The 24,083-nt window shown below is 43.1% G+C and overlaps 1 protein-coding gene across 6 annotated transcripts in view; it reads right to left on the reverse strand.

Annotated features, from left to right (window-relative positions):
• Positions 1 to 6,493: 6,493 nt before the first annotated feature.
• Positions 6,494 to 24,083, reverse strand: part of ATP8A (ATPase phospholipid transporting 8A1) — a 125,571-nt gene continuing 107,981 nt past the window's right edge. For 4 of the 6 annotated variants that reach the window (XM_084601969.1, XM_084601968.1, XM_084601970.1 and 1 more), the window contains 6 exons: positions 23,950 to 24,057; positions 22,205 to 22,293; positions 19,046 to 19,147; positions 13,244 to 13,329; positions 9,455 to 9,498; positions 6,494 to 8,427 (listed from right to left, as the gene is read on the reverse strand). In XM_084601969.1, the coding sequence (XP_084458095.1) occupies positions 8,374 to 8,427; positions 9,455 to 9,498; positions 13,244 to 13,329; positions 19,046 to 19,147; positions 22,205 to 22,293; positions 23,950 to 24,057 (483 nt within the window). In that variant the 3' untranslated portion in view covers positions 6,494 to 8,373. Of the gene's footprint in view, positions 8,428 to 9,454; positions 9,499 to 13,243; positions 13,330 to 14,226; positions 18,557 to 19,045; positions 19,148 to 22,204; positions 22,294 to 23,949; positions 24,058 to 24,083 lie in introns of those variants that run through there. The other 2 variants (XM_084601972.1, XM_084601973.1) reach the window with 2 other exon arrangements.

The raw sequence follows: 24,083 nt of genomic DNA on the forward strand, positions 1-24,083 counted from the left end.
TGGGAAGTGGTATATATAAAGCATACAGAAATACCACTGTACAATTTGTGCACTGCTGCTTTTTTTCCTAACTATATTCAAGGGTATACTCATGAAAATTACAAGTAAAGAATGCCAGCCAAGTGGCCACATCTAGGCTATAAATAAACAGTGATTTATAAACTACTCCCTTCAAGACAAACTTGAAGGGACCAGAAAAATTGTTAGTTTTAACTGCAATATAAAGGAAGATGTGGGCAAGTTGGTGCGTCCATATGTAGTGCAGTCAAACCTGGATGTAATGAACCTCCATAATTCAATATTGCAATGTTTTGCAATTCGCGAATGCCTCTCCCATTGGCACACATATTTGAGAGCCACTTGTAACGAACATGTTATGGTGATTGGCCTCTATGTAATGAATTTGCATGTACTGCTGAAATGCAGCTGGTGTATCTATGGGGCTAACATTCAAGGGTATACTCATGAAAGTTACAAGTAAAGAATGCCAGCCAAGTGGCCACATCTAGGCTATAAATAAACAGTGATTTATAAACTACTCCCTTCAAGACAAACTTGAAGGGACCAGAAAAATTTAGTTTTAACTGCAATATAAAGGAAGATGTGGGCAAGTTGGTGCGTCCATATGTAGTGCAGTCAAACCTGGATGTAATGAACCTCCATAATTCAATATTGCAATGTTTTGCAATTCGCGAATGCCTCTCCCATTGGCACACATATTTGAGAGCCACTTGTAACGAACATGTTATGGTGATTGGCCTCTATGTAATGAATTTGCATGTACTGCTGAAATGCAGCTGGTGTATCTATGGGGCTAACATTCAAGGGTATACTCATGAAAGTTACAAGTAAAGAATGCCAGCCAAGTGGCCACATCTAGGCTATAAATAAACAGTGATTTATAAACTACTCCCTTCAAGACAAACTTGAAGGGACCAGAAAAATTTAGTTTTAACTGCAATATAAAGGAAGATGTGGGCAAGTTGGTGCGTCCATATGTAGTGCAGTCAAACCTGGATGTAATGAACCTCCATAATTCAATATTGCAATGTTTTGCAATTCGCGAATGCCTCTCCCATTGGCACACATATTTGAGAGCCACTTGTAACGAACATGTTATGGTGATTGGCCTCTATGTAATGAATTTGCATGTACTGCTGAAATGCCGCTGGTGTATCTATGGGGCTAACTTGGCTGCGCTTCCACATCTTTCGCTTTAAAGGGCAACTTCGGGAGGGTATTGAACATTGTGAGCGTATAATTGCATCACATTCCTTATGGTCCCCTCTCTCTGGCACAAAAACCATTTTTCAAAATACTACGCAGATGCATTTTGCATCACCAATAGGAGGAGGAGGAGGAAACAACTTTATTTAACGCATTACTAAGCATCAAGAATGTCCTGGGCAAGGGTCACCAAGGTCAACTGATCTTTCAACTGGTCAGATGCTAACCAAGCCTGCCACGTTGGAAGAGGAGGGTGTGGAAAGTGAGGCGATTGAATTGCGACAGGGCATGAAAACATTCAATGTTCCAAGTTTGTATAGTGTTTGGAACAGTTTGGGCATTCGGGGGAATGTCTGATTCGGTATAGAAACGATCGGGCAGGAGTAAGTAGTGTGTTTAGTTGTATGCGTCTAAGAATGCGTATTTGCGTGGTAATGAGAGATTTATCAGGAAGAGGAAGTGTATGAAGAGTTTCTCTAATTTCATAGTGAACGTTTATTTCTTTTTTGTAGTGAAGAGTAGCATTCCAAGTGGGTGGATAAGGAAAACAACACCAATCGTGTATATGCTAACTGGCGACTGCAGGTGACAGCTGGGACCAGTATTCTGAAATGACCAAACCTAACGTCAAAATTTTGTCATGTAGCAAATGCAGAGTGAACATGGACAGCTGTGTGTCCAGTTATGTCACATACCCAAAGTCACCTGTAGAAATATCCTTAACTGAGGACACGAAATGGGAAATATTAAAATTCACTTGTGCAATGAAACATCGAACCACTTTGAAATTTGTCACAAATTACCTGAGAATGAGGAAAACCTACCGTCAAAGTTTTAGCAAAATACGAAGAGGTTAAACACCAGAGTTGCATCAAGCAAATTCATGCTATTATAAACCTAATCTACGAGTGTCTGTTAAGCAAGACTTGAACACTAGTATTTGCTACATCCATTAGCACACATGGCCAAACGGACTGTTCGTGAAGTGCTGATGAAACCTGGTTGTAGCGAATGGAAACTGGGCAAGATGGACTGTGTAGTCGGCTAACTGCTAATAAGATCCTCTTCACATGCTCGGCCTCACCAAATGATGTCGAGGCACATTCTCTAGCCTTCCTGTTTTGGTAATACTTTCATAATACCTGCTAGCATGTCTCTCAAAACTTCCATCCATCCACCCATCGAGCTATATCGACCAGATGATCAGACTCTGCCTGGCATCTATATCGCGAGCGTGGTGGAGGCGCTGCAGAGTGTCACATAATATCAGCGAGTGCAGCTGCGGTGAGTCTGTACCTCTGAGCTAGCGCAGCTGCGAGTTTCATGGTATTAACGTCTTGACAAACTCCGCTCCCCCTGCTTTGAAGGTCATCTGCACAGCTTTTAGTGACTTGGGAGTTGTAGCATGTAGAGTAGAGCTTCGCTCTAAAAAGCCACCACGCGATCAGTGCGTGCCTATCACTGCCATGCGGTTGCTTCGCAAGATTCTGGCACTGATATCTGTAGGAAGCAGGGACGGCGGAGAGTGCACCGGCGACGCGAGGCGAAGAGCTCGTCTCCTGGAGCAACAGTGACGGGTAGACTAAGTGGGAACACACGTAAAGCTCATCCCTCCAAGACCGCAGTCTAGATCTGGGAGAAGCAGTACAGCCGTGCGCGCTCTCCTCACAATCTACGGTGGAGTTGGTGGCTATATACTGCTGCCGCAGACATGGTTTACAGGAGAGGCACACTTTTTCTGTGGACACCTAAACCGCACGCACCTTAAGAGAAGGGAGGAAGGCAGGAGTGAAAGCGGAAAAGAAGTGCCGTAGTGGAGGGCTATGGAGTAATTTCGACCAACTGGGGATCCTTTATGTGCACTGACATCTGCGAAATCTCGCATTTCTACAAATATTCGACTTCAACAACTAGCGGTTATATGTTTCTGTTGTGCACACTCTCGAGTTTTCGCGCGAAAACTTCATGCAAAGAAAGAAAGCATTTAACAAACAATAAAATTAGGGACCTTTTTTTTCTCTTCAATTTCGTTATCCACGTTTAAATACTATAGCCAAAAATTACAGGCCGGGCGTATATGTTGACAGTCTTGGTGAGCAGTCAATTCTGTTGTGCATCGATCCTTTTCAGCACCAAGCCAGTCGAGTGAGGTGGCAACGAAAAAAAAAAAAGTGGGGCAGGAGGAGATAGGATTCTATACCCGAGTAGCCGAGCACCGTAAGAAACAATGGGAAAGGTAGAAGGGCAGCTGGGACAGGAGAGGTCGAATTGGATCAATGGCATCAGAAGAAAAGGCGGGAGGAGATGAGATAATGAGTGCATTCAATTTGAAGTGCCAGAGAAGGCAAGCCTCCGGCACAGTGAATGATCGATGATGGATAAGTAAAGACACTTGTTGAGCTGGTGCAGCTTGGAGGTAAACATATTGCAGTGCAGGTAGATTCTTCCACCGTCCTCCAAGGACTTTGACCATTGGGGATCAACAAAGCCCAGTGAAGAGTATTGATTGCCATTAACCCCTGAATGTAGCGTGTCCAACTCTCAGCCCAAGGAGAGGTGTTTCAGGGAAAACTAGGTAATTTTAAAAGAATAGTGCGTTCAAAGTACACAAAAATATTGGCAGGAACAAACTCTCCGCCATGGTGGACAAAAACTGCAAAAGTCCTCTAATTACCCGGCTAATCAACTAAAACTAACTTCTTAAATTCACTTGGGTGGTTAGTCCCAGTGGGGAGTTCAATGCTGTGAACAAGATGATGCCACACCAGTTTTTAAAATGAAGAAAAACTCATTTTCTAAAGTCCTGCCGCACGAGAAAATGTGATACCTTTTCCCAACAAAATGAAACTCGGTGCCACGGATGTGCAGGGAACTCGGTGCAGGAGTGACGTACAGTGATGACGTAACGCAGTCGCAGCGGCACCAAATTCGAACTGTCTGCTCTGCTATGAATTGTCATGCACTTTAGTTCACACCGTCACAGATAATGGCCTTGTAGCTGGCAGGTTGCATAGCAAAATAATGTACATGGCATGGCGCATTACTGCTTATAGTTCGAACTGAGAGCTGTTGCCACTGAACACGTCATCACCGGGTGTCGCTTCTGCACCAAGATTCCTGCGCAGCTTTCGACATTATAGTTTAGATTTCGTATTAAAAAAAAAGCGTCGGATTTCCTGTCGCTGCTGTGCTTTGATCTTTGTCTCAATGAATTGATATGGCATCGTCTTATCCACGGCTTTGAACTCCTCATTAAGGCCAACCACCTAACTGCGAAAATTAAAATGTTAGTGTTTTTGTTAATTAGCTGGCTCTTTCGAGGAGTATTGCAGCATATAGTGTCCTCCGCGGCAGAAAGTTTATGCCTGTAAATATGCTTTCTATATTGAACGCAACATTTTAGAAGTGTTCCTTGAAACAACTTGCCATTAAAATAATGCAAGGAATAACTGTTTAAAGAGAGGAAAATTGCAAATACAGCTTCACTGCACCCCACAATAAGTGCACCGAAAACCGAGAGCATGAAACAAGCTTACATTATCCTACTCATAAATGGCATTGTCTATTTTTTTTTTCTCGCTGTGCCCCATAGCGGCTGTTATTTCCATTATTTTTTTTTTGTTTTGCTCCAAGCAGGTGCCTAGCAGGTTAGCCCTGTGCATAGGGTAGCATAGCTGTTAAAACTCCACGAGCAGGCACTTGTCTTTCCGTCCACTGCAAACATTGCGTGCAGCACCGATATGTGGCTATCTCAAAGGGAGAGCCCAAGTTGGCAGCGCTTGTCATGATCGTAATATTGCACTCAACACTGACACTGGATTTTCTAGAGAATGGAGCCTTTAATGCTACCGTGTTAAAATGTAGAACTACTGCAGCTTTGCTTATGTGAACCTGACGGTGCCCTGCCGAGTCACTGTCAGGCTAAGCAACATAATTCTGACTTGCTCTGTTTTAGCATGTAAAGCAGGTCAAGCGAGTTAACCTACCTCCTGTAGGCAAGTTAACCCAACGCCGGGGTGGTGCAGTGGTTACGGCGCTCGGCTACTGTGCCCAAGGACGCGGGATCGAATCCCGGCTTCGGCGGCCGCTTTTCGATGGAGGCGAAAAGCAAGGCGCCCGTGTGCTGTGCGATGTCAGTGCACGTTAAAGAACCCCAGGTGGTCGAAATTTCCGGAGTCCTCCACTACGGCGTCTCTCATAGCCTGAGTCGCTTTGGGACGTTAAACCCCCACAAACCAACCAACCAACCAACCAACGCTCCACCACTTATTTTGCTCTACCCAACTGCATATACATAAACCTGACAACTCGTTTTTTGCTCCACAGGCAAGCTCAACTAGCCACTCCGTTATCTGGTCATAAATTGTCGGAGATGAAAAAGCCATCATAATGGGGGCAGCAAGCGAAATTTATCACCCTGCTGTCCACCTAGCATTATGCAGTCTCTCCCCTGTACCTGGAAAATTGCTGTTCACCACAATTTCTTGAATGCAGGCTCAAATGCTGCAAAACTACTCCTGTTTGTGGCAAAACAACTTGGCCTGGTTGTTGTTTGTGATCTCATTTTGGCAAGCATCTTTGTGTGCTTTCTCAGAGAAAACGGACAAAGTTGTTGCTTGTGCTTCAGATGTTTTACTGCAGTTTTACATCAATAAATACAAGCATACACGTGACAAATATCCATGTCGCTTTGGCCCATCGCTCAGTTCTTTTCTCTAGCACTGCTGTCACATTAAACACTGCAGTCGCAGCAAAGCATAGAAGGGAGGGGCTTAGCAGAGACATTCGCACATTAATGTATATTTGAAGCTCCAGAGGCACGTACAATGTGTTTATTTTCAATCATTTGCATGTAACTGCCTAAGTCTGCCTTGATCTAGTGCTTATAAGCAGCACTGCTGTTTGATCTGTTGACAAATGTTTAGCCATTGTAGCCTGTTTCAAAATTTTCCACAAACAGCAGTTTGGTCACACCTCTGACCACGACAGCAAGTGTAAGCAGCTGGTGGCTGTTAGCCTTTTAAAGCATGCAAGTTTCTTGGCAGTGACAAGAAGCATTCTTCACGCCACGTGTAAAACCATGGACAACATCAATAGACATGAGTATTCCCACCTGAATGTACAAGTCTCCAGCCCCCAAAAAAGAAAACAAAGGGTCTGCAGAAAGTGCCTGCTCGGCGATTGTAATTCACAAAAAACAACAGGCTACGTCCTGAAATGGTGGTTAGTCCATGCACAGGTTTAGACAACAAAAGGAATGATGATGATCACAAGGAAATTGTTTTTTTTTTTTCGTTTGCCTCATGAAAACCAGCACAACATGTACATTTGTCGGCTTTTCAACAGAAACAGATGTGAAACAAGCTGCACAGATGCGCCTACCATTTTTTTAAAGCAGCGGGCATGCTTGTGCCATGCAGGCCTTAATGCATGCAGGGACAGAAGACAAGACAAGTCAGATCAATGTGGTGGCAGTGGGCCTCTCAGCACAATTTACTGCACTTGGACTCGAGATGCACACTCAAGCTACTTAGGTGTCCACAATAAGATTTTTAAAGCCAAGTTGCCTCAACCTTGACGCAGTGCAAGACTGACATAACTAGGCTTGACTAGGCTTTGATTCACTGCAGCAGGGCAGGAAAAATACACGTTACTGCCATGACTAGAGTGCACATGCCAGAGCACAACATGAGGTAGGGCTGTGAAAGACTTTAAAGCAATGTAAGCACCACAGGAAGTGTTCTTTACACAAGGAATTGCTATCGGTGACAATTATGTGTCAATAGCAAGCCAATATGCTGCCCTCTGACTGGCTCTGTGCACTGAGAATGCCTCCCGAGCCTTCAGGTGTCTGGCATAATTGCAAATGGCAGTCTTTTTCATGATATCTCAAATGTACTGTGCTGCTAAGCTGTCGCCTTCCGCCCTACACTCAGTGAAGAGAAGGCCTGTACACTGCGCACAACTGGAAACATCTTTCGCCATAAGTAGTAATATGTTCCCCATAAACAGCACAGTGCAGTAATAAACTTCATATAGCAATATAACCAACTGTGCCTGGTATATAGATTTTTATGAAAGTTTTTGCACACATAGACTGAGCCCTTTGTATCCCTGAATATGAGCAGCTTAGTCATGGGGCCTGTAGAAAATCGATGCTGTTGGGGGGAGGGGGGTAGGGTAGAGCAGACAGGAAGTTCCCCACAGCAAGAAAATTGCTCACGACTAGTCTAGTGACATTTTATAAGAAAGCTCAAGGCATATGTTTCATTAGAAGTTTTGCTTACAGCAATTTCAACAAGGCATACATTTCTTTTAACCTCATTTTACAAGGTCACCAGTGACACCTGAAACTTCTATAAATTGCTTTGTCTTATACTAACAAATTGAGTCCATTTTAATATTGATAATTTGAAGCTAGAGAAGAATTTACGTGTAAAACCACCTTTTCACTATATAACTTTCATAATATGTGGTCACTGCTTTTTTACACAGTTACTTTTAAAACACTCGCCACCTTTGATGAGAAGTCACACTGCGGCCAATGTGCTAAACTTTTGGTAGTTTTTTGCTTTGCATCCATACATGTCAACTAGAGTGCCAGTATAGACAAGTATACGTTCAACACAAAAAACTTCAAGAACATACATGTAAGATTTTTACCTTAAGAATATATAGCCTGAGACATAAGGAAATACTCGTTTACATTTCTCTTGAAAAACCCTTGCGCCCCAAAATAATCCTTCAGCCTTGCTTCTGACTACTGTATACTGAACACTAAAAGAAGCTACGTCAAAAATTGGACATAATATAATGCATAACGAATGAGAGCAAATGCAACATTATCCTTACTTTACAGCGCAAGCACTCAAATCTAACATTGAAAACAGCACTGCACGTCATGTAAATCAGCTGTTCATGCTGACACCTTGCAGCCATAAGAAAGAATTTAACAGCATGTAGAGTAGCATGTCTGCAGAGTGCAGCAGCCCACATGGAGACAGTCACTTGATTACGTCCATGCACAGACATACAGAGATTCATAAGCAGTCGCACTTTCTATGTACACTTTCCAGTCGACACTGCTGATCGGCGTGCAGCTTTTCCTTGGATTGGAATGTGTGCTCGTGGCTTGAGCATCATTCTTCAGACGCCTTTTGGCTTTGTCTTGGTGGAGTCGTATGCACGAATGAGGTCAGCCTGAGTGAAAGAACACCTTGCATTACTGCGATCGCATCCCTACAAGGTAGTGAAAAGAGGACTAACAAGGACCACCAAGAAAAAGAGGGTAACTTGAAAGTGCACCACGCTAAACAACACTCCTTAGTGTTTATGAAATGCTCAACTCCCCATTAAGCTTCCTTTTATACTACATTTCAAACCTTTGGCAGCAATCGGCTAAATGTGACGTGATCTTGAGAAATTTTCAGCAGTTCCTCAGCACATTCTGAATCGAATGGATCAAGTTGTGTGTTCTGGAGATTCCCTTATCATCTAAATAAACATATACCCAATTCACAAAACAGCAACAAATAGAACAGTGAGGAAGCATGTTCAGCATGAAAAATCTGTACTATTTGAGTGCACGAAACAGCCAAAAGCATGCCTCTTGGCAAGAACGAGATCCTCTGATCTCTATAACAGACTGCCACTAATATTTGCATCCTACAGGACGTAATGCAAGGCTTAGTGAGCTGTCTACAGCTTTATTAACCACACAGATTCAGCTCTTTATTGAAGGTAGCAGAAACAAGAGAGCAGTAACACCACAGCTACAGGGTTGTCCACGCTTAGTGCAAACATAAGAGCAAGTGGTCACTCTCTTCAAAGTGCCACTGCATCTGATGCGACCGCACGTCCAAGCAAAACAGTGTGGGCACAGGACCTAGGCTCCAATGCAATGCATCAGGTCAGATGCCATGGCACTTAAGCACAAGTTTTAAACATACCTAACATATGTTAAGATTACTCGCACTGAAGTTTTCATCTAGGTGAGATAATGTCAGCAAAAAAAAGCTGAAGTTGTTCACTGCTTCCACTTGTGCTAGCGACAACCGATCTGTAGAGCTACTCTTTACTTACGTTTACAGGCCCTTTTAATGTTCCCCACTGTAATGATTACAAGACACATGCATGCAGTGCTCTCGGCATCCTACAAAATATTAAGTAGCAGCTTTTGATTGAACACAGTGGAAGGGTCACCAAAAAGGATTAAAACAGTGCTTGCCTGTGGTACTACCCCATGCTCTTCTTGTGAAAAGGCGTAGCCATCTGCAAATAATATGCACAAAAGAGTGTATCGTCTGCATGCTGTAAGTCTGCAAAGCATTTGCAGCTTCACAAAGTATCCAGGTAGTATGCGTGCTTACTCTTGGATATCGTACTCGACACAATTTCTGCAAATATCAGATACTACGATCGGTTGCAAAAAACTGCGCCACACAGAGGCTTCAAAGAAACTGCTTTCCTACAAGAGCTGCCTCATGGTGTGCAGAATCAAAAGACACACATCACTGTCTGCATACACAAGCGCTGATTGCATGACACAGTTCTCAGGTGCACGCACAGGCCACACGAAAAGTCAATTCCTATGCGTTTATCGAACGAAGTGTAAGTACACTGCTGAAGACTCCAGCAGTCGTGAGAGCCTTCGCATGAAAGCTGTTTGCTATAATATGACTAGGTTTAAATCAAGACAATGGGTTAGAACACTGGCTTACATTGTAACCAAGTTTTCTGCATGCAATAGTGCTCAACACGGGTGCAGAAGTGACCCACCGATGACATCTGATGCTGTCCAAGCAACTGCAATAACTTCATTTGTTCAATTTAGAGAAAAGTGTAAGCTGATACATTAAGCCTGGAATGCTAATGAAATATGAGTCACTTTCTTCTTCTTAATCTAGCAAGTAAGAGCATCAGAAATGTTTTCTTTTTACCAAGAAATATCAAACTGCTCACACATATTACATGATGTCCCTACTGAGCTGACATGCCGAGACATGAACAGTGTAGAAATAATAGTACATACAATTACCTATCCTCAAGAAGCATTCTTGACATACTGTGAGTAAAATCTAAGAAAACAAGTGCTACGTCTTGCCGAAATTAATCTTAGGCAGGACCTCTGGCAGTTGCTGAATTCAATGCAGGAGACAATTTCTTACAACCAAATTTAAACTAGCATCAACAACACCGGCCTAACTACCCAGCTGCAGGAAAAAGGTCTCTCCCACGTCGCTCCGATTAATTCTGCACTTGTCCTGTGCTAACTGCAGGCCCCTTACACCGACAAATATTGTAATTGCACCAGGCCGCATCAGTTCCTGCTGCACCTGCCTTCTCTTGGGATCTAGTCCATTCCCCTTGCTATCTAGCCTTTGCATTATTACCTTTTAACAATTATCGCCTTGGGATGTTAAACCCAATTCACCAAACTAAACAAGGACTCTTTGTTTCTCTTACCATTGCACCTATCACACCCTTTCTATAGATAGCTGTACTGTCCCCTATTCAGGTTCAACCCTTTTTACGTTTCAAGCTAAGCCCGCTTCAGTACCACAGGTTAGTACAAGTGAAATACACGTGCTAACAGCTCTGATGCAGCCTAGAAACGTTTAAGGTTTACGGTGTGTGACTTCCCTAGGCAACTTGGGCTAAGAAACAGGGGCACCACAGTGGAGGGCTTCAAATAATTTCGAACACCTGCGATTCTTTAACATGCACTGACATCGCACAATACACGGGCATCTAGCATTCTGCCTCCATCGAGATGCAGTACCCTCAAGTGGTCGAAATTATTTGGAGCCATTCGCTACAGCAGCCCTCATAGCCCGAGGCGCTTTGGGACGTTCGACCCCATAAACTGTAAAACGTACACATTTGCATCAGCTTTAAAAGCTTAATCAGAGCTATTAACACCTGTATGAGAAATACTTTAATTAGAAAGCTCAAGAGCATCAAAAGCCACCATTGATGATGCCACAGGCTAAGTTGTGTGCGAACGCCACATGCTTAACACTAGCTCAATATGGCTACTGACACGACACTAATTATTGGTCGACCCGCAGCAACCACCAATGCACAAAGACTGGCTATAACCTTGCTCTCTTCTGGGTTTTTGTGCAATTTCTTCACAGGATGGGGGAGAACAATGCTCGCAATAACTTTCCCTTCATAAATATTGCATCATTTTGCTTCTTTTTCATTTTATGCAATTTTCAAAGTGAAATACTTTATGTACCTCTAGAAATCTAAAGGCTATTCATTCCGACCTAATTAATCAGACCGGTACAAAGTACTCAGCTACTTTGCTTACTTTAGGAGGAAACTAAAGCATCTAATTGCTTTCGATTCCACTATGTGTGCAAACACAATAGCCACTGCAGCTGGTGAGAACACAAATGAAAACTAGTACCACTATTTCTACTGCCTGCGTGATACTAGATAGCCAGGCAGGTGTTACCCCTTGAAGCATATTTACAACATAGCATTCACATTTCACATCTGCTGTGTCTGTTAACAACATATCGCATTCGTGATTACTTTCACTCACTTTCAGACTTAGTATCTGACAATGTAATCAAGCAGTAGCCACTTCTATGACAAACTCAGTCATATTTGAATACATTAGATTTTAATTTCATTAAGAACTTTATGTTTCAATTATATCACTAATAAAATGATCATAAGCTAATATACGTTAACTTAAAATGGAAACCGCATAAAAGATGAAACACAAGAAAGGAATGAACAGGACGAGCACGGACTTGCAACTGTTTATTAAAGAACAGCCTAAATCCTGTGTCGACAACATTATCTTTCTATCTGCATCGCTTTGAAGATTTCACATGCGCCTCCGATTATCTTTGCATGCTCGAAAAGTGGCTCGCAATTTTTACACAAAAGACAATGTTTTGGCAAATGCATGTCGCTGTGGGAACTCGAGGAATTCCTGTGCTCTCGTAGATGCATATTAATACAGCGTCCCATCTGTCCCACGTAGACTTAACCGCAGATGAGCAGGAATTAGTAGACTGCTTCTGTTTACAGGACAGATATTTTGTTTTATGGTTAATTCCACAAGCCTACTTTCCTCTTTGAATCTTTGTTAGTTAGTTGGCACACACAAGGCTAAACAGGGGTATAGGGTTTTCAACAGAGCCTTGACTACAGCCTTAAGAAACGCAAGGGGAAACCCTGCAGAATGTAGGTGCTCCATTTGAGTGAAAAAACTGAGTTGCACCTTGTGAGAACAAGACTTGACTACTGACAATCTCAGGCAGAAGGAAACAGTTCTCTTAACAAGCTTAGAGTGACAAGACTCATGGGGTAAAAGAGCCTTTTTTGACCTTGACATATATAACCAACAGATGTGTTCCGGTTCACTGCCTTATAACCGTAAATAGTTTCACATGTAACATGCAAACACCGAAAGAAAATATGGTATTAAAACAGGTTACTAATGTCACGCCCATGCATTAACACATGGGCTGCACAGGAACAATGCCTCTGACAGTGACACAGTAAGTAACGTCATGAGGGTCTTCTGTGCATTTTAACACTGTCAAGGAAAACTGAATGGATGAAAACATGGAGATCATTGCTACAACAATGCTTGCAAATGTATGCAGAAAACTCCCAAGGTCGCTGCTGCTTGTGTGAACAAGTCATAAAATGGCCCAAATAATGAACTGTGATGCATGACATGTAAGTGACAAACACTGCTGTACTGGGACAGTGCTGTTTATGACATCGGTTAGGCATGCAGGAAACAGACAAACTGCACTTTTAGTGGAGCGAATTTCTTTTACCGAAGTAGTAGACAAAACGTATCATAATGGTGCATTAACTATATGGAGGCAGCAGTGACACATGTGGAGAGCTAGGGCACTAGTCAGGCCTACGAGAGTGAGTCACACAGAGCAGCAGCTTTGTTAGGCACCATAAGCAGACAACAATGAAAACAGCCGAGATGACTACAGAAGCATAAGTAAAGCATGGAAAGGACACACACGTTTTAGCTCCACTTCTATGGGGACGTGTGCTGTGGTGACAGGCTTCATGAAGACATTCTTCAGAAGACGTGCAGTCTCTGTCAACCTGGACCAACAGAGCAGATGTGTGAAGCTTTCTGTATGTGGTGAAAAACACTTCGAATAGATATCAACACCCAGGTGCTTCAAGGCTTACCATAAAATGTGCAATGGCGTACTGTATACAGTTCGCCCTTTTAAGGAAATAAAAAGGGGCGGGAGGAAAGGAAAACAAGCCCTGCCAAATAAAAAACATCAGCTTTGCATTTTTTCATTTTTACACTAGTTTACAATGCTTTCATTCTACATTAAAACCATGACGAAAAAAAAAAAAAAAGTTATGTCCCAAACTACTGGACACCTCCTTGTGTAACAAAAAACAATTTTGATAAATAAATTTATCAAACAAGAAAATGTCATCTAGGCAATTGAATACTTTACACACAATGCAACTAAAGTTTCTGCAACCGGTTATTTCTTCAAGTAGGACAAAAATAGAAGCCTACAGTGTTACTTTTCTTCTTTCTGTGCACTAATATAGCATATGCCTATTAATTCAACATCAAGTGTAATTCAAACTTCTGATAATTCAAATGACCTTTCAGTCCATTTAAGTCTGAACTGTTTATGGTCAACTCGCCTAGTTAACCTCCCTGCCTTTCTATTCTACTATTTCTCTCTCTAGGATTAACTGTCCTTTGGTTTTTCATGCATGGTTAGAGGATGCAGGGAAATGCTGTTTAATAGTTAACAAATGTACCTGCCAACACGAAATGCATGTTCTATCAGGGAAGCATTGGCAGTTAAGAAGACAGGTTAATGTCGGGTACTGACTGTGCAACATGCTTCAGTTGACAGGTGCAAATTATTTGTTCTCACGCACATACTTGGCCTAGGAATGACAAAAATGTCCCAAAAGTGGCCACTCATGTTGACCAGGAATGAGCGACCACCGTCACAGATGCTGTCGGCGACAGTTTATTGCAAAAATTTCATCAAAGGAAATACCGACAAAGAACTGTACACAGTCAGTCTTTGGTGTAAAAAGTAAAATAACAATTCCACGTACACACAAACAAATACAACCAAGGTGCAAAAGCAACCATGCTGCATGCAGAAGCCAACCTGCATGCAAAAAAAAAAAAAAAAAAAAAAAAACAAAAAAAAAAAAAAAAAACAGGAAAACAGTCGCCGCATCAACGTGCAGCACTCTCACTCGCACGCAATGGGAAATTCGATGAAATGAGTGGCTCCTGGCTGTACCACTGATCGCACAATTTCCGAAGCGATTGGGAACCAAATACTGAATGCGTGTGCCACATGATTGGAATGTCATCTGCTACCTTGCTTAAATTAATAACGTGTGGCACACTTTCAGCTAGTAATCTCCATTAGGTTCCACTGGCTGCTAATTGATAACTAGATGTGTTAGTCACTTCTTCGATTTCTGGTCATGCCTATCGTGCTGCTAGCGTGCTGCACGTTTGACAGAGAAAAGAAGTATCAAGTCTTTCTTGAGCAATGATAATCTCTGCAGGAACACCCATAGAGTAACAAAACTTTTCTACATGGCCAAGTGCCACTTAAAATGCTTGAACCATGCTATGTACACTTATGAAAGAGTCATGTTCCTCCACTTCCACTCAACATGCAAGAGCACTGTCTTGAATATGTGGGGGAAATATTAGGCACCTGAAGCAGCCCAGCAATGTCTGAGTGTATGTATTGCTGGACAATAAATGAAACTAAAAAATATCACTGCCAAGCCTTTCCAAATTATGCTGCATGTTCAAGCTAAACATTGTAGAAAACTTTTTCGACTCCTTAATCAATACCACAAGTTGAAAGCGGTACCTGCTCTTCATTCTGCATTGTGTGTTTCATAAATTGCAATTAACCATTAAAAAAAAAAAAAAAAGAAGCAAATTTGAGTTGAACGACACACTGAGCAGAAACGTTTAGCAATATTTTTCAGGAAAAAAAAAGAGTTACGATATGAACAGTACGGTACCTACTTGAGGAAATGTTATGAACTGTGTCCACACAAATGTATCCCAGTACACATCAGTAAAGAGTATTTAGCAAACGAATACGGCATCATAGAAATAATTCTTGTATGCATTTACTGTAATGCTCTCTGTTGTTTGCCCTGACAATGAAGGACATTTTGAAGAATATCAGGCTAATGATGCACCCATGTCACTGCATGTGTGCCTTACCAACACAAATATTTTCGTACAAGCAAAATTCAGCACACGAATTCATCACCAAATATGCGTGCTGCAGAACTAGCTTTTATCGGACTCGTAACACTTGTAGGTGTCAATTGCCAGCCTGTTTTCTGAAAATCCTGCCTTATATCCAAAGCAAGGCCGCATAACAAAATTGGAGTGTGAAGTCTTTTCTTTTTTCCTCATCAGAAGGAACGTACACATTCACAACTTTGAACAAAATACTAGCACAAAACTGCAAGCTCGCATAAGCCGGCAGGTGACAGCGGTGACCTCCTCTTTCCTTCGGGTCAACAAAGAGCCGTCCAGAGTGCACTTATATCACAGATTCGAGTTCTCAGGCACCAAACGGCGTTGTTCCCATGGGGCAGCGCACGTGCAAGGGCAACGCCAGTCGCATCATAGCCGGGTTTCTGCAGCTTGCAACGCTTGTGTGTTTTCATACACGATGCACTGGGGGTCAGGGAGAGCAGCACTATGGGAAGGGGGGGAGGGAGTGGGGGAATGAGAAACAAAACGGAAAACAAAGGGACCAATGCAAACTAAAACACACAAGGCAGGAGTGGATGACACATCCACACATCAATGTGCTTTCCGCCGCAAACAACTCTACCATCCTAGCCTAGCAGTCGGCCATACCGAGGGCACAAGAACAACACCGGTTCGTCAGTATCAGCCACGGCAGCTAATTTTTTTTTCCGGAGTAAGAAGAATCATGGTGGCCCTGGGCCATCAAAGGCAGCAAATAACTTCATGCCCCTCAAGAACATTCCCTGAGGAACATTCAGAAAGTGCCCTTTTTTCTTTGTCTAAAATGATGCAATTACAAGGCCACAATTACGAGAGAAAGCTGTACTAGTCCCTTTCAGTGGCTTCTCATGGCTACATTAAGATTCTCATTTCTTACCACCCATTCATTTTCACACACATCCCAGATATCAAGCAGTACGGGAGCCATGTCTAAGTCACTGAGGTTCAATACATCCTCTAACAAAAAGTTCAAATTTTAATTGTTTTTGAAAAAAAATAAATAAATTAAAGAGGTTTAAAGGACCACTCCATTACTTTGCATGTATAGCTTTAAGGGGCAGACAAAGGGAGAGAACTGGTTTTTCAGGACAGGAAAGATGCAGTAACCGTCATACTTCCTGCTGGAAAACTTACTGTGCCCTCAGCAACAGAAGGAAAAGAAAAGGGCACCGCTCTGGAAAAATTTCGACCACGTGGTGTTCTTTACTATGCACTAACACTATGTGATCAGTCGCCAGTACTAATCAGGCATCAATAGGCCACAAAAAGTTCTAGTTAAACAAGTGGTCTTTGGTTGCTTTCCTTGCAGCAGTAACACAAGACAGTGGCTTTAATACCTGACATAAATATATGCATGAAAGCACATTGACATGTTGGTGTGACTGTGATGGTCAAACCATGCAAACGGTACCATGCTAATTAGTATAAGCATAAGGCGATTTCTACTTCGTCATACAAAGGCAATAAAAACATGCAAGCCTGTTAAGTACTGGCACAAGTAAGCAACTGTGCGATCCACGGTAAAAATAATTATTGCAGCCGAGTTCCTAACTGCGACCTATATCTGAATACGTGCTGTTTGCCAAGATGTACAGTCAGCAGCAAAAGTTTAGAGGACGTCTGTGCTCGGGGAACAATTTATTGTGGCACTGCCTTGTGACCCAGTTGTATGGTATATTAGGCCATGTGACTGTGCCTTTTTGTTTTTGTTTTTTTCAAGCACCGGCGCTATGTAAACTTTAGCTGTTGATTATGCATGCCACACAGGGTCTGCTGCTTGGCCATGCAGTAGGGCTCTTGTAGAAGCCATTGTACACATCCACAAAAAACTTCAGAGTGTTGGCAAAGCAAAATGAGCTAATTAACACAATCAAAAAGTAAACGGATGGCCAGTATATTTTTGAGAAAAAGTAAAATATATTCTCCTATATCAGTACTGACCCTAATCGCTTACACAATTATAACGGTCTTTAAGAAACTTATAATATCATGCTTCGTATATACACGGAAATGATAATTAATTTGCTCTAAGTAGTATTTCAGCTGAAGATATGAACTTCGACATGCGCTGAATTAATAAAGACGGGCTATTTCTTTTTTTCTTTTCTGTTGCTTCCTGAACACACACCACGAGTGCTCATGCAACATAAGCAAACATAATACAGGCACGAGAAATAAATGACACACTTACTTGTGGGCGTCACACATGCCGATAAATCATTCCCATACACAGTGCTGGGCTGCGCCGAGCTACATTACATTAACAACTGAGCTATGATAGACAGACGATAATACATGCAAAAAATTACACATCAAAGAGAAACATACAACATGCCATGCTGCTACGCCCAAAGCAAACATCAGGGAAGGACGGGTATCCAGTGGAAACCTGTGCCAATGCCCTGAACACAAGGTCAAGATCGTTACATAACGCATCCATTTACCAGCCGTTACGTCCAAAATAAATGCTTTGGCCATGCTTACCGTCTTGTTACACCAAAAGCCATTTGAAAATGCCATGAAATCAACGGCCATCACCAAGCGAGGCATTTTTGTTAAAGGGAAGCGGTGAAGGCCAGACCATCACAGCAAAGATGAAGGCTCTTCTATAGCGATCTAGGGAATCGGTTCTAGCCAAGCTAAGGACAATACACAGTTCGCACACGTTACACACGTAATGCATGCACACTCCATGCTCACAAGGCAGGTTCGACATCCGAAGTACAGCTGAGGTACACTAGATCACTTCTCGGGTCAGTGTAGTTCAAGGAGCGGCGAAAGTTGCGAAGTAGCATTCATGATGATGAAGTGGAACAATTACACAGCGATCTCGATGGTGACGTATCACAAAAGGGGATGCTTTCTTAAAGCTCAACATCAGAACGGCCCAAGGTCCTTTTACAGGTGGCAGTGACTGAGCAAGAGAAAGTTGCTGGTGCAAGGCCATGCACAGGAAGTACAGTTCGGCACACAAGGTGTTCAGCACACTTGCACATGCTTCAGCCAACGTTGCCTTCTTGCGACGGAACCAAGCTGCAATGTGAGGCGTTTTCATTAGGTGCAGCGGCATGCCACGACCAGATGCACACATGCGACACTGATAACCGCATGCAATCAAAAGAAAGTAGTGTTCACTGCAACAACGCATACCAAGCGGTGTTAGCAAACACGCAACAGCACAGCGGCCTGCAAACATCACTGGGCAGCTGAGATTCAAAGCTCCGGCACTTTTCTTCCACGCTACCACTACATTGCTACGGCCTCCTCACACTTGCTGCCACGTTGTTATCAACTTTGTCCCAAACTAGAAGAAGTAAAATCAAACTAAACGTAAACAGCCAAAAATTTTTGCCCTAAGCTAAAGCTGCCTGGACGTTCATGCTAGGAGCGAACCACACGCATCCTAAAGGAAACTCTTGGTGCGCCTTGAGCATGCAATTTCTGGTTTCTTCTCGTTTTTAATTTGCTAACTGCAACTACGCTGCTTACTATAGCCGAAAAGAAGCAATCATGCGTATTTACTTTTGCTTGGTTCCTTGAAGAATCACAGGGCCAGGGTCAGAATGAGTGATTTCACTTTCTCTCACAGCTTCCGTCAAAGACTTGAAACAAGAACGCCTAATCCTGAAAGTAAAAAAGAAAAAGAAGTCCAGGTGATAACGTAAGTTCTATGGGAATCTGTAGATGCCCCACCACAAGATGCAAATCAATAGACTGACGCAGCAACTTTTTACAGCCATCATATTTTGACATGCCTCTGGAAATTCATTACTTTGGATAGTTCTGGCAAATAAGCAAATGAAAATATGAAATGAATTTATGCAAGTGCAGGCTGCTAGTCATAGCAAAACTGAAAAATCTTATGTAAGTGTCGATCATGCATGGTATACAACTGAGGGGGGAGGGGGGGGGGGGGTGTGCTCATGTCTTTTACCACTGCTATCATAGCAGGGCAGAGGACATGATGCGCTGAATCTGTGTAACAGCGTTTGCATCTATGTTGTCGTCACTTTACATGGAAGTTAGGGTGCACATTCCTTGGAATTGGGTGAACCAAAAGGCGAGCTCGGATGGCCCATGGAAAGGTGGCTTTCGGCCACGTCATACCTTCATGATGTATATGAAGCTATTGGAAAGTCCATCTATCAGTGAAAGTGGTGGTAAGTAGTGTATATTGTGAATAGAGGTGAGCCTCGATCATTTCTTCAATCTTGTTGTGAAGGCCTAAAGCTAGGAGCTCCTCCGTAGGGGTGCTGTGAGTGGAAGTCCTAGTGCAGTATGTATGTATGCATAACTTTATTAGGGAGCCAGCAAACGACAGGTTAAAGCGTCGTGACACTGTCCAAGCGTCTACCCGGGGTTAAGCCCTACTCTGCACTACCTCATTTGGCCCGTTTATGGTGGGTTGTGAGGCTTGTGCTTTTCAAGCGCACCCCGGGCCTGCTGGACGGCCCATAGTTGCATGTCCTTGTCTGTATTCTGCACAGCATAGGGTTATGTAGTTGAGTTTGGTTCAGTTGGTGACATACGGTATTATATATGCGGCCAAATAGTTGCGCAGCTGAGGATGAAGGCTTGGACGAGTCAGTTGAGGTTCAACCACTTCATACCAGCATGGCCGTTTGAAATGCGGTGTATGAGATGTGGTTTGTTGCGTGGCTGCCTTGAGTTTATGCAGCGTGTTTCCATTGTGTTAATTGTTTTTGATAAGCATGCCCAGCACTCGAGTCGTGGACACCTTGTCTATTGGGTTGCCATTCATGTGCAGGTGGATGCTGGTGATGAGCCCAGCAGGAGCCCGGCCCCATCATGGTGGGTGGATGGCTAAGCGTTCTGGTTTGGTGGGTAAGCAGGAGAGCCCGTGTGGGGTAACGCATTCATGATTGACGTTGATGCCCGCCTGGAGGATATCTTCAAGCACTCCATCACAGCCTGCTTCAGCCCTGGGATCAATCGTGTTCAGTCGTTTTGGTAGCGTGAAATACTGCCTAATCGCCTCCTTTTCAAGTGAGCGTCCCCTCTCTTTTTCTGTGAATCTCACATTTCCATGCGCTGACAAGCAAGCGCCCTCCCTTTTCTCACTGCAGGTCCTGAAAAAGAAAGTTTCTTTTTGAAATTTTTCTCTTTGAGTGGACGTCTGCATCCAAGCTAACATGGGTGCATTCTTCTTGCTCACTTCACCCATCTGCCGTTTTACTGCTCGATAGCGTCAAGGACAGTTGCAGTTTTGTAAGCAGTTTGTTTGGTTTGGTTTGGTTTATGGGGTTTGACGTCCTAAAGCAACTCAGGCTATAAGAGAGCCTGGGCGCAGTATGCATTCTTACGTCATGCAAAAGAAGACAGAGGTCGTTCGACGGCACAAGCTGGATGGCAAGCATTAGTATCACACACGTAGCGAGTTCGAGGTAGATCGCAAAGAGTAAGTGAATGAGACTAGAAGTACAGAGCTACACACGCTCCACGAGCTGAGGATGGCGAGCTGCACAATATGCTTGCTGTGACTGGCGCCGTGGCCCTGAAGACCACGACGAGCTAAGGGACAAATACATTGGCCACACTATTGGGTTGGATTCCGAGGAATAACTAAAACGACAAATGTCGCAAAGAAGCAGTCTTCACAAATCAGTTTCATTAAAAACAGCGCAGACTGTACTGCAAATTTTCAGTGGCTGCCATTTTCTTAATTTGCCATTTGCGAATGAACACTACCATGGCATGCTTCCACTGCTCAGGGATATTTCTGGTCTCCCAGCATTGGTTATTAAATTGGGCGAGGGATTCTTCTCCGCATGACACCCGAACATCCTCTGTCTGTCTCAGCTACCCTAGCTTTGAGGGAAAAACATTGGCCTCTGCCAATGCATCGCAGATGGTGCGAGCACAACATGGGCACAACAAGAAAGCAATCTTGGGTCTTCGACTCGGGTAACTCTGTACACGCAGCCATAGACAGCTCTGTTCTTTGGCAGTGGGATGTAGGCTTGCAGGAGGAGATCATGAGCTCACTCCATTCAACTTTGGAGTGTCAGCATTACACAGCCCTGATGCAGGCAAAGATTCCCTCCTAATTTTGCAGGTGGGCTGAACACTCCCAACTCACTAACATAGCCTGTATGTAGAATTTTTAAAATTTATTGCTAGCCGGTTTTAGTGTTGCTAGTAATAATGCAAATGTTGTGAGTGCGCTGTCATATTTTTTTTTTGTTCCCAAAAGCACAGCCTGATGTGGTTGACATGGTATGCGCTAATCCACTTGAGATTACGAAGTGGTGTAGCAATTAGACTGCCAGCCACAGACTGAGAATGCAACGTGCTCTACCCTTATATGGCCCTGCAAGTACAAGAAACATGCAGCAAGTATACTATGCATTCGTGAGCCTTCTAGCTGATCAGACAACATAGGAAAAGTCTATGAACTGAATGCAAAGTTAATCCAATGTCCACTTTGCGACTAAACAAATGGAGTACTTGTCCAATTACCAAGACGAAAGCAGTCAACTGAACATTATGTGCAGCCCTACTGTTTGGCTTGTGACTTCCACTAGAACAAAGAGCATTTTACGGGCATACTCTTCATGAAAGATCCCCCTCTCTGAGAGGTAGATTCTGCAAAAACCTTCAATGTGCGTGGCAATGACAGGAACAGGAACGTGAAATAAATAAGGCTGTCCAGACACTCACACAATGACGATGACATCTGCCAGCAGTGCCATGAAGGGAATTATGATAAGGCCCATCCAGAAGATCCCAGATGAGAAGATCATGACATCCTGCGAAAAATTCGAAGGGTGCACTTCAGTCTCCCTACGTGCGGTAATGAGAGAGAACACAGGGCTATCTTGCATTGGCTTTGGTTGGCTTGTTATGTGGATTCTGGTTTGCCTTATTGGCTATGACTTGGATTTTTGGATTAGGTCTATGACTAATGTCTTAAGTCATTATGCATTGTCGTGTATACATTATAACCAATAAATCATGACTGGATTTAGTATTGGCTTATGTGAATTCTTAGCTATGACTTGGATTCAGGTTATGAGTAATGTGGCTAGTTGTAATGCAATGTCATTTAGGCTTTATAGCCAAGTGATCATGACTGGATTCATTATTTCGTCCTTTTTGGCTTGTGTGAATGGTGTTGGATTGGCTTTGGATCTGTCTTTCAGTCACGCATTCCGTAGACGGTCACTTTTTGCGCATGCCACTGATGAGCCAAGAAAGACTTTCACCTTAAAAGAAGAACAAGCAGCCTACACATTTCCATATGCCTGGTTCATTTAACCAGCCTTCACGATCCCTACTGTCGCCAATTAAGTTAGTCTACAGGGACTCCTAGAACAAATTGAGGTTGGCCTAAACATCAATTAACTGCCCATGGTAATTAGAAGGAGGCTACTTTTATAGAAAACAAACCATTTACGAGCTGGAAAAGGTAAAAAATGAGAGACGGGTATCACATCACAAGCCGTTCTCACATGCAAGCTGCAATGACACCAAGTAATTTTTTTTATCAGTCTCATATCTCCGAGGCTAGACATCACAATCACTTACTTCCAGCTGGGTGTCATGGAGTCCGCAAAAACTCTTGATGCCATCATCGATGTTACGAGCTTCGATTGAGTGGCAGGAAAACTATTTTACTTTCGACTCCAAGTTTCTCAGCGAGCGATACTATATCTTTTGCTAAAAAGGGAGTAATTACTCATTCACATCCACCCAAGCGCAGCCATACGGCTACAAAGGAAAGCTATACAGCTTTCTCAGAAATTTCGTAATTAAAAAAAAATTTGTCCTGATTTGGGGGTTGAACCCGGCACTACCTCCTTTCCGGGGCAGTCGCTCTACCGACTGAGCTAACCAGGACGGTTAGCAGAACAGATGTTAGGGCGAGAGCAAATTGATCTATAACTCGAAGTGGGAATAGTGTTGGTCAAATTTTTAGGGGAATCCCCCAAGGTGGAGTATATTTCTAAAAGGGAACTAATTACTCATTCACATCCACCCAAGCGCAGCCATACGGCTACAAAGAAAAGCTATACAGCTTTCCTTTGTAGCCGTATGGTTGCACTTGGTTGGGTGTGAATGAATAATTACTTCCTTTTTAGAAATCTACTCCACCTTAGGGGATTCCCCTAATCATTTGACCAATACTATATCTTTTACTGCATCAACAAAGCCACAAAAAGCCTTAAAGCCAAATTTTGCAGCGCACAAAGCTTGATGAAGCTATCCTTCATGTTCCTTCGAATCGCTCATACCTGGCATCGGTCGCAAAGCAATGACAAAATACAAGATCTCACACAAGTAAAAAAAAAAAAACTGCAGCAAAGTTGAGCGTTACGTCTGCAATCTATGAAAGCACTTTTAGTGTAAAACCACAACCAGGCACAGGTGATTGAGATTGATGACGGCCACTGCCCACAACGTACCAAGCCAGCCATGTCTGGAGCAATGGGCAGCATGGGCCATATATTGCAGTAGATGAGCAGGAATATGATCCACATGCCAATGCTTCCCCAGATGGCCATGTGCACAGGCTGTGTGGTGGTGGAAAGACAAGAAA

The sequence above is a fragment of the Amblyomma maculatum genome, chromosome 4 (genome assembly GCF_055883805.1).
Source record: "Amblyomma maculatum isolate TAMU_Amacu chromosome 4, ASM5588380v1, whole genome shotgun sequence".
Classification (NCBI taxonomy): domain Eukaryota; kingdom Metazoa; phylum Arthropoda; class Arachnida; order Ixodida; family Ixodidae; genus Amblyomma; species Amblyomma maculatum.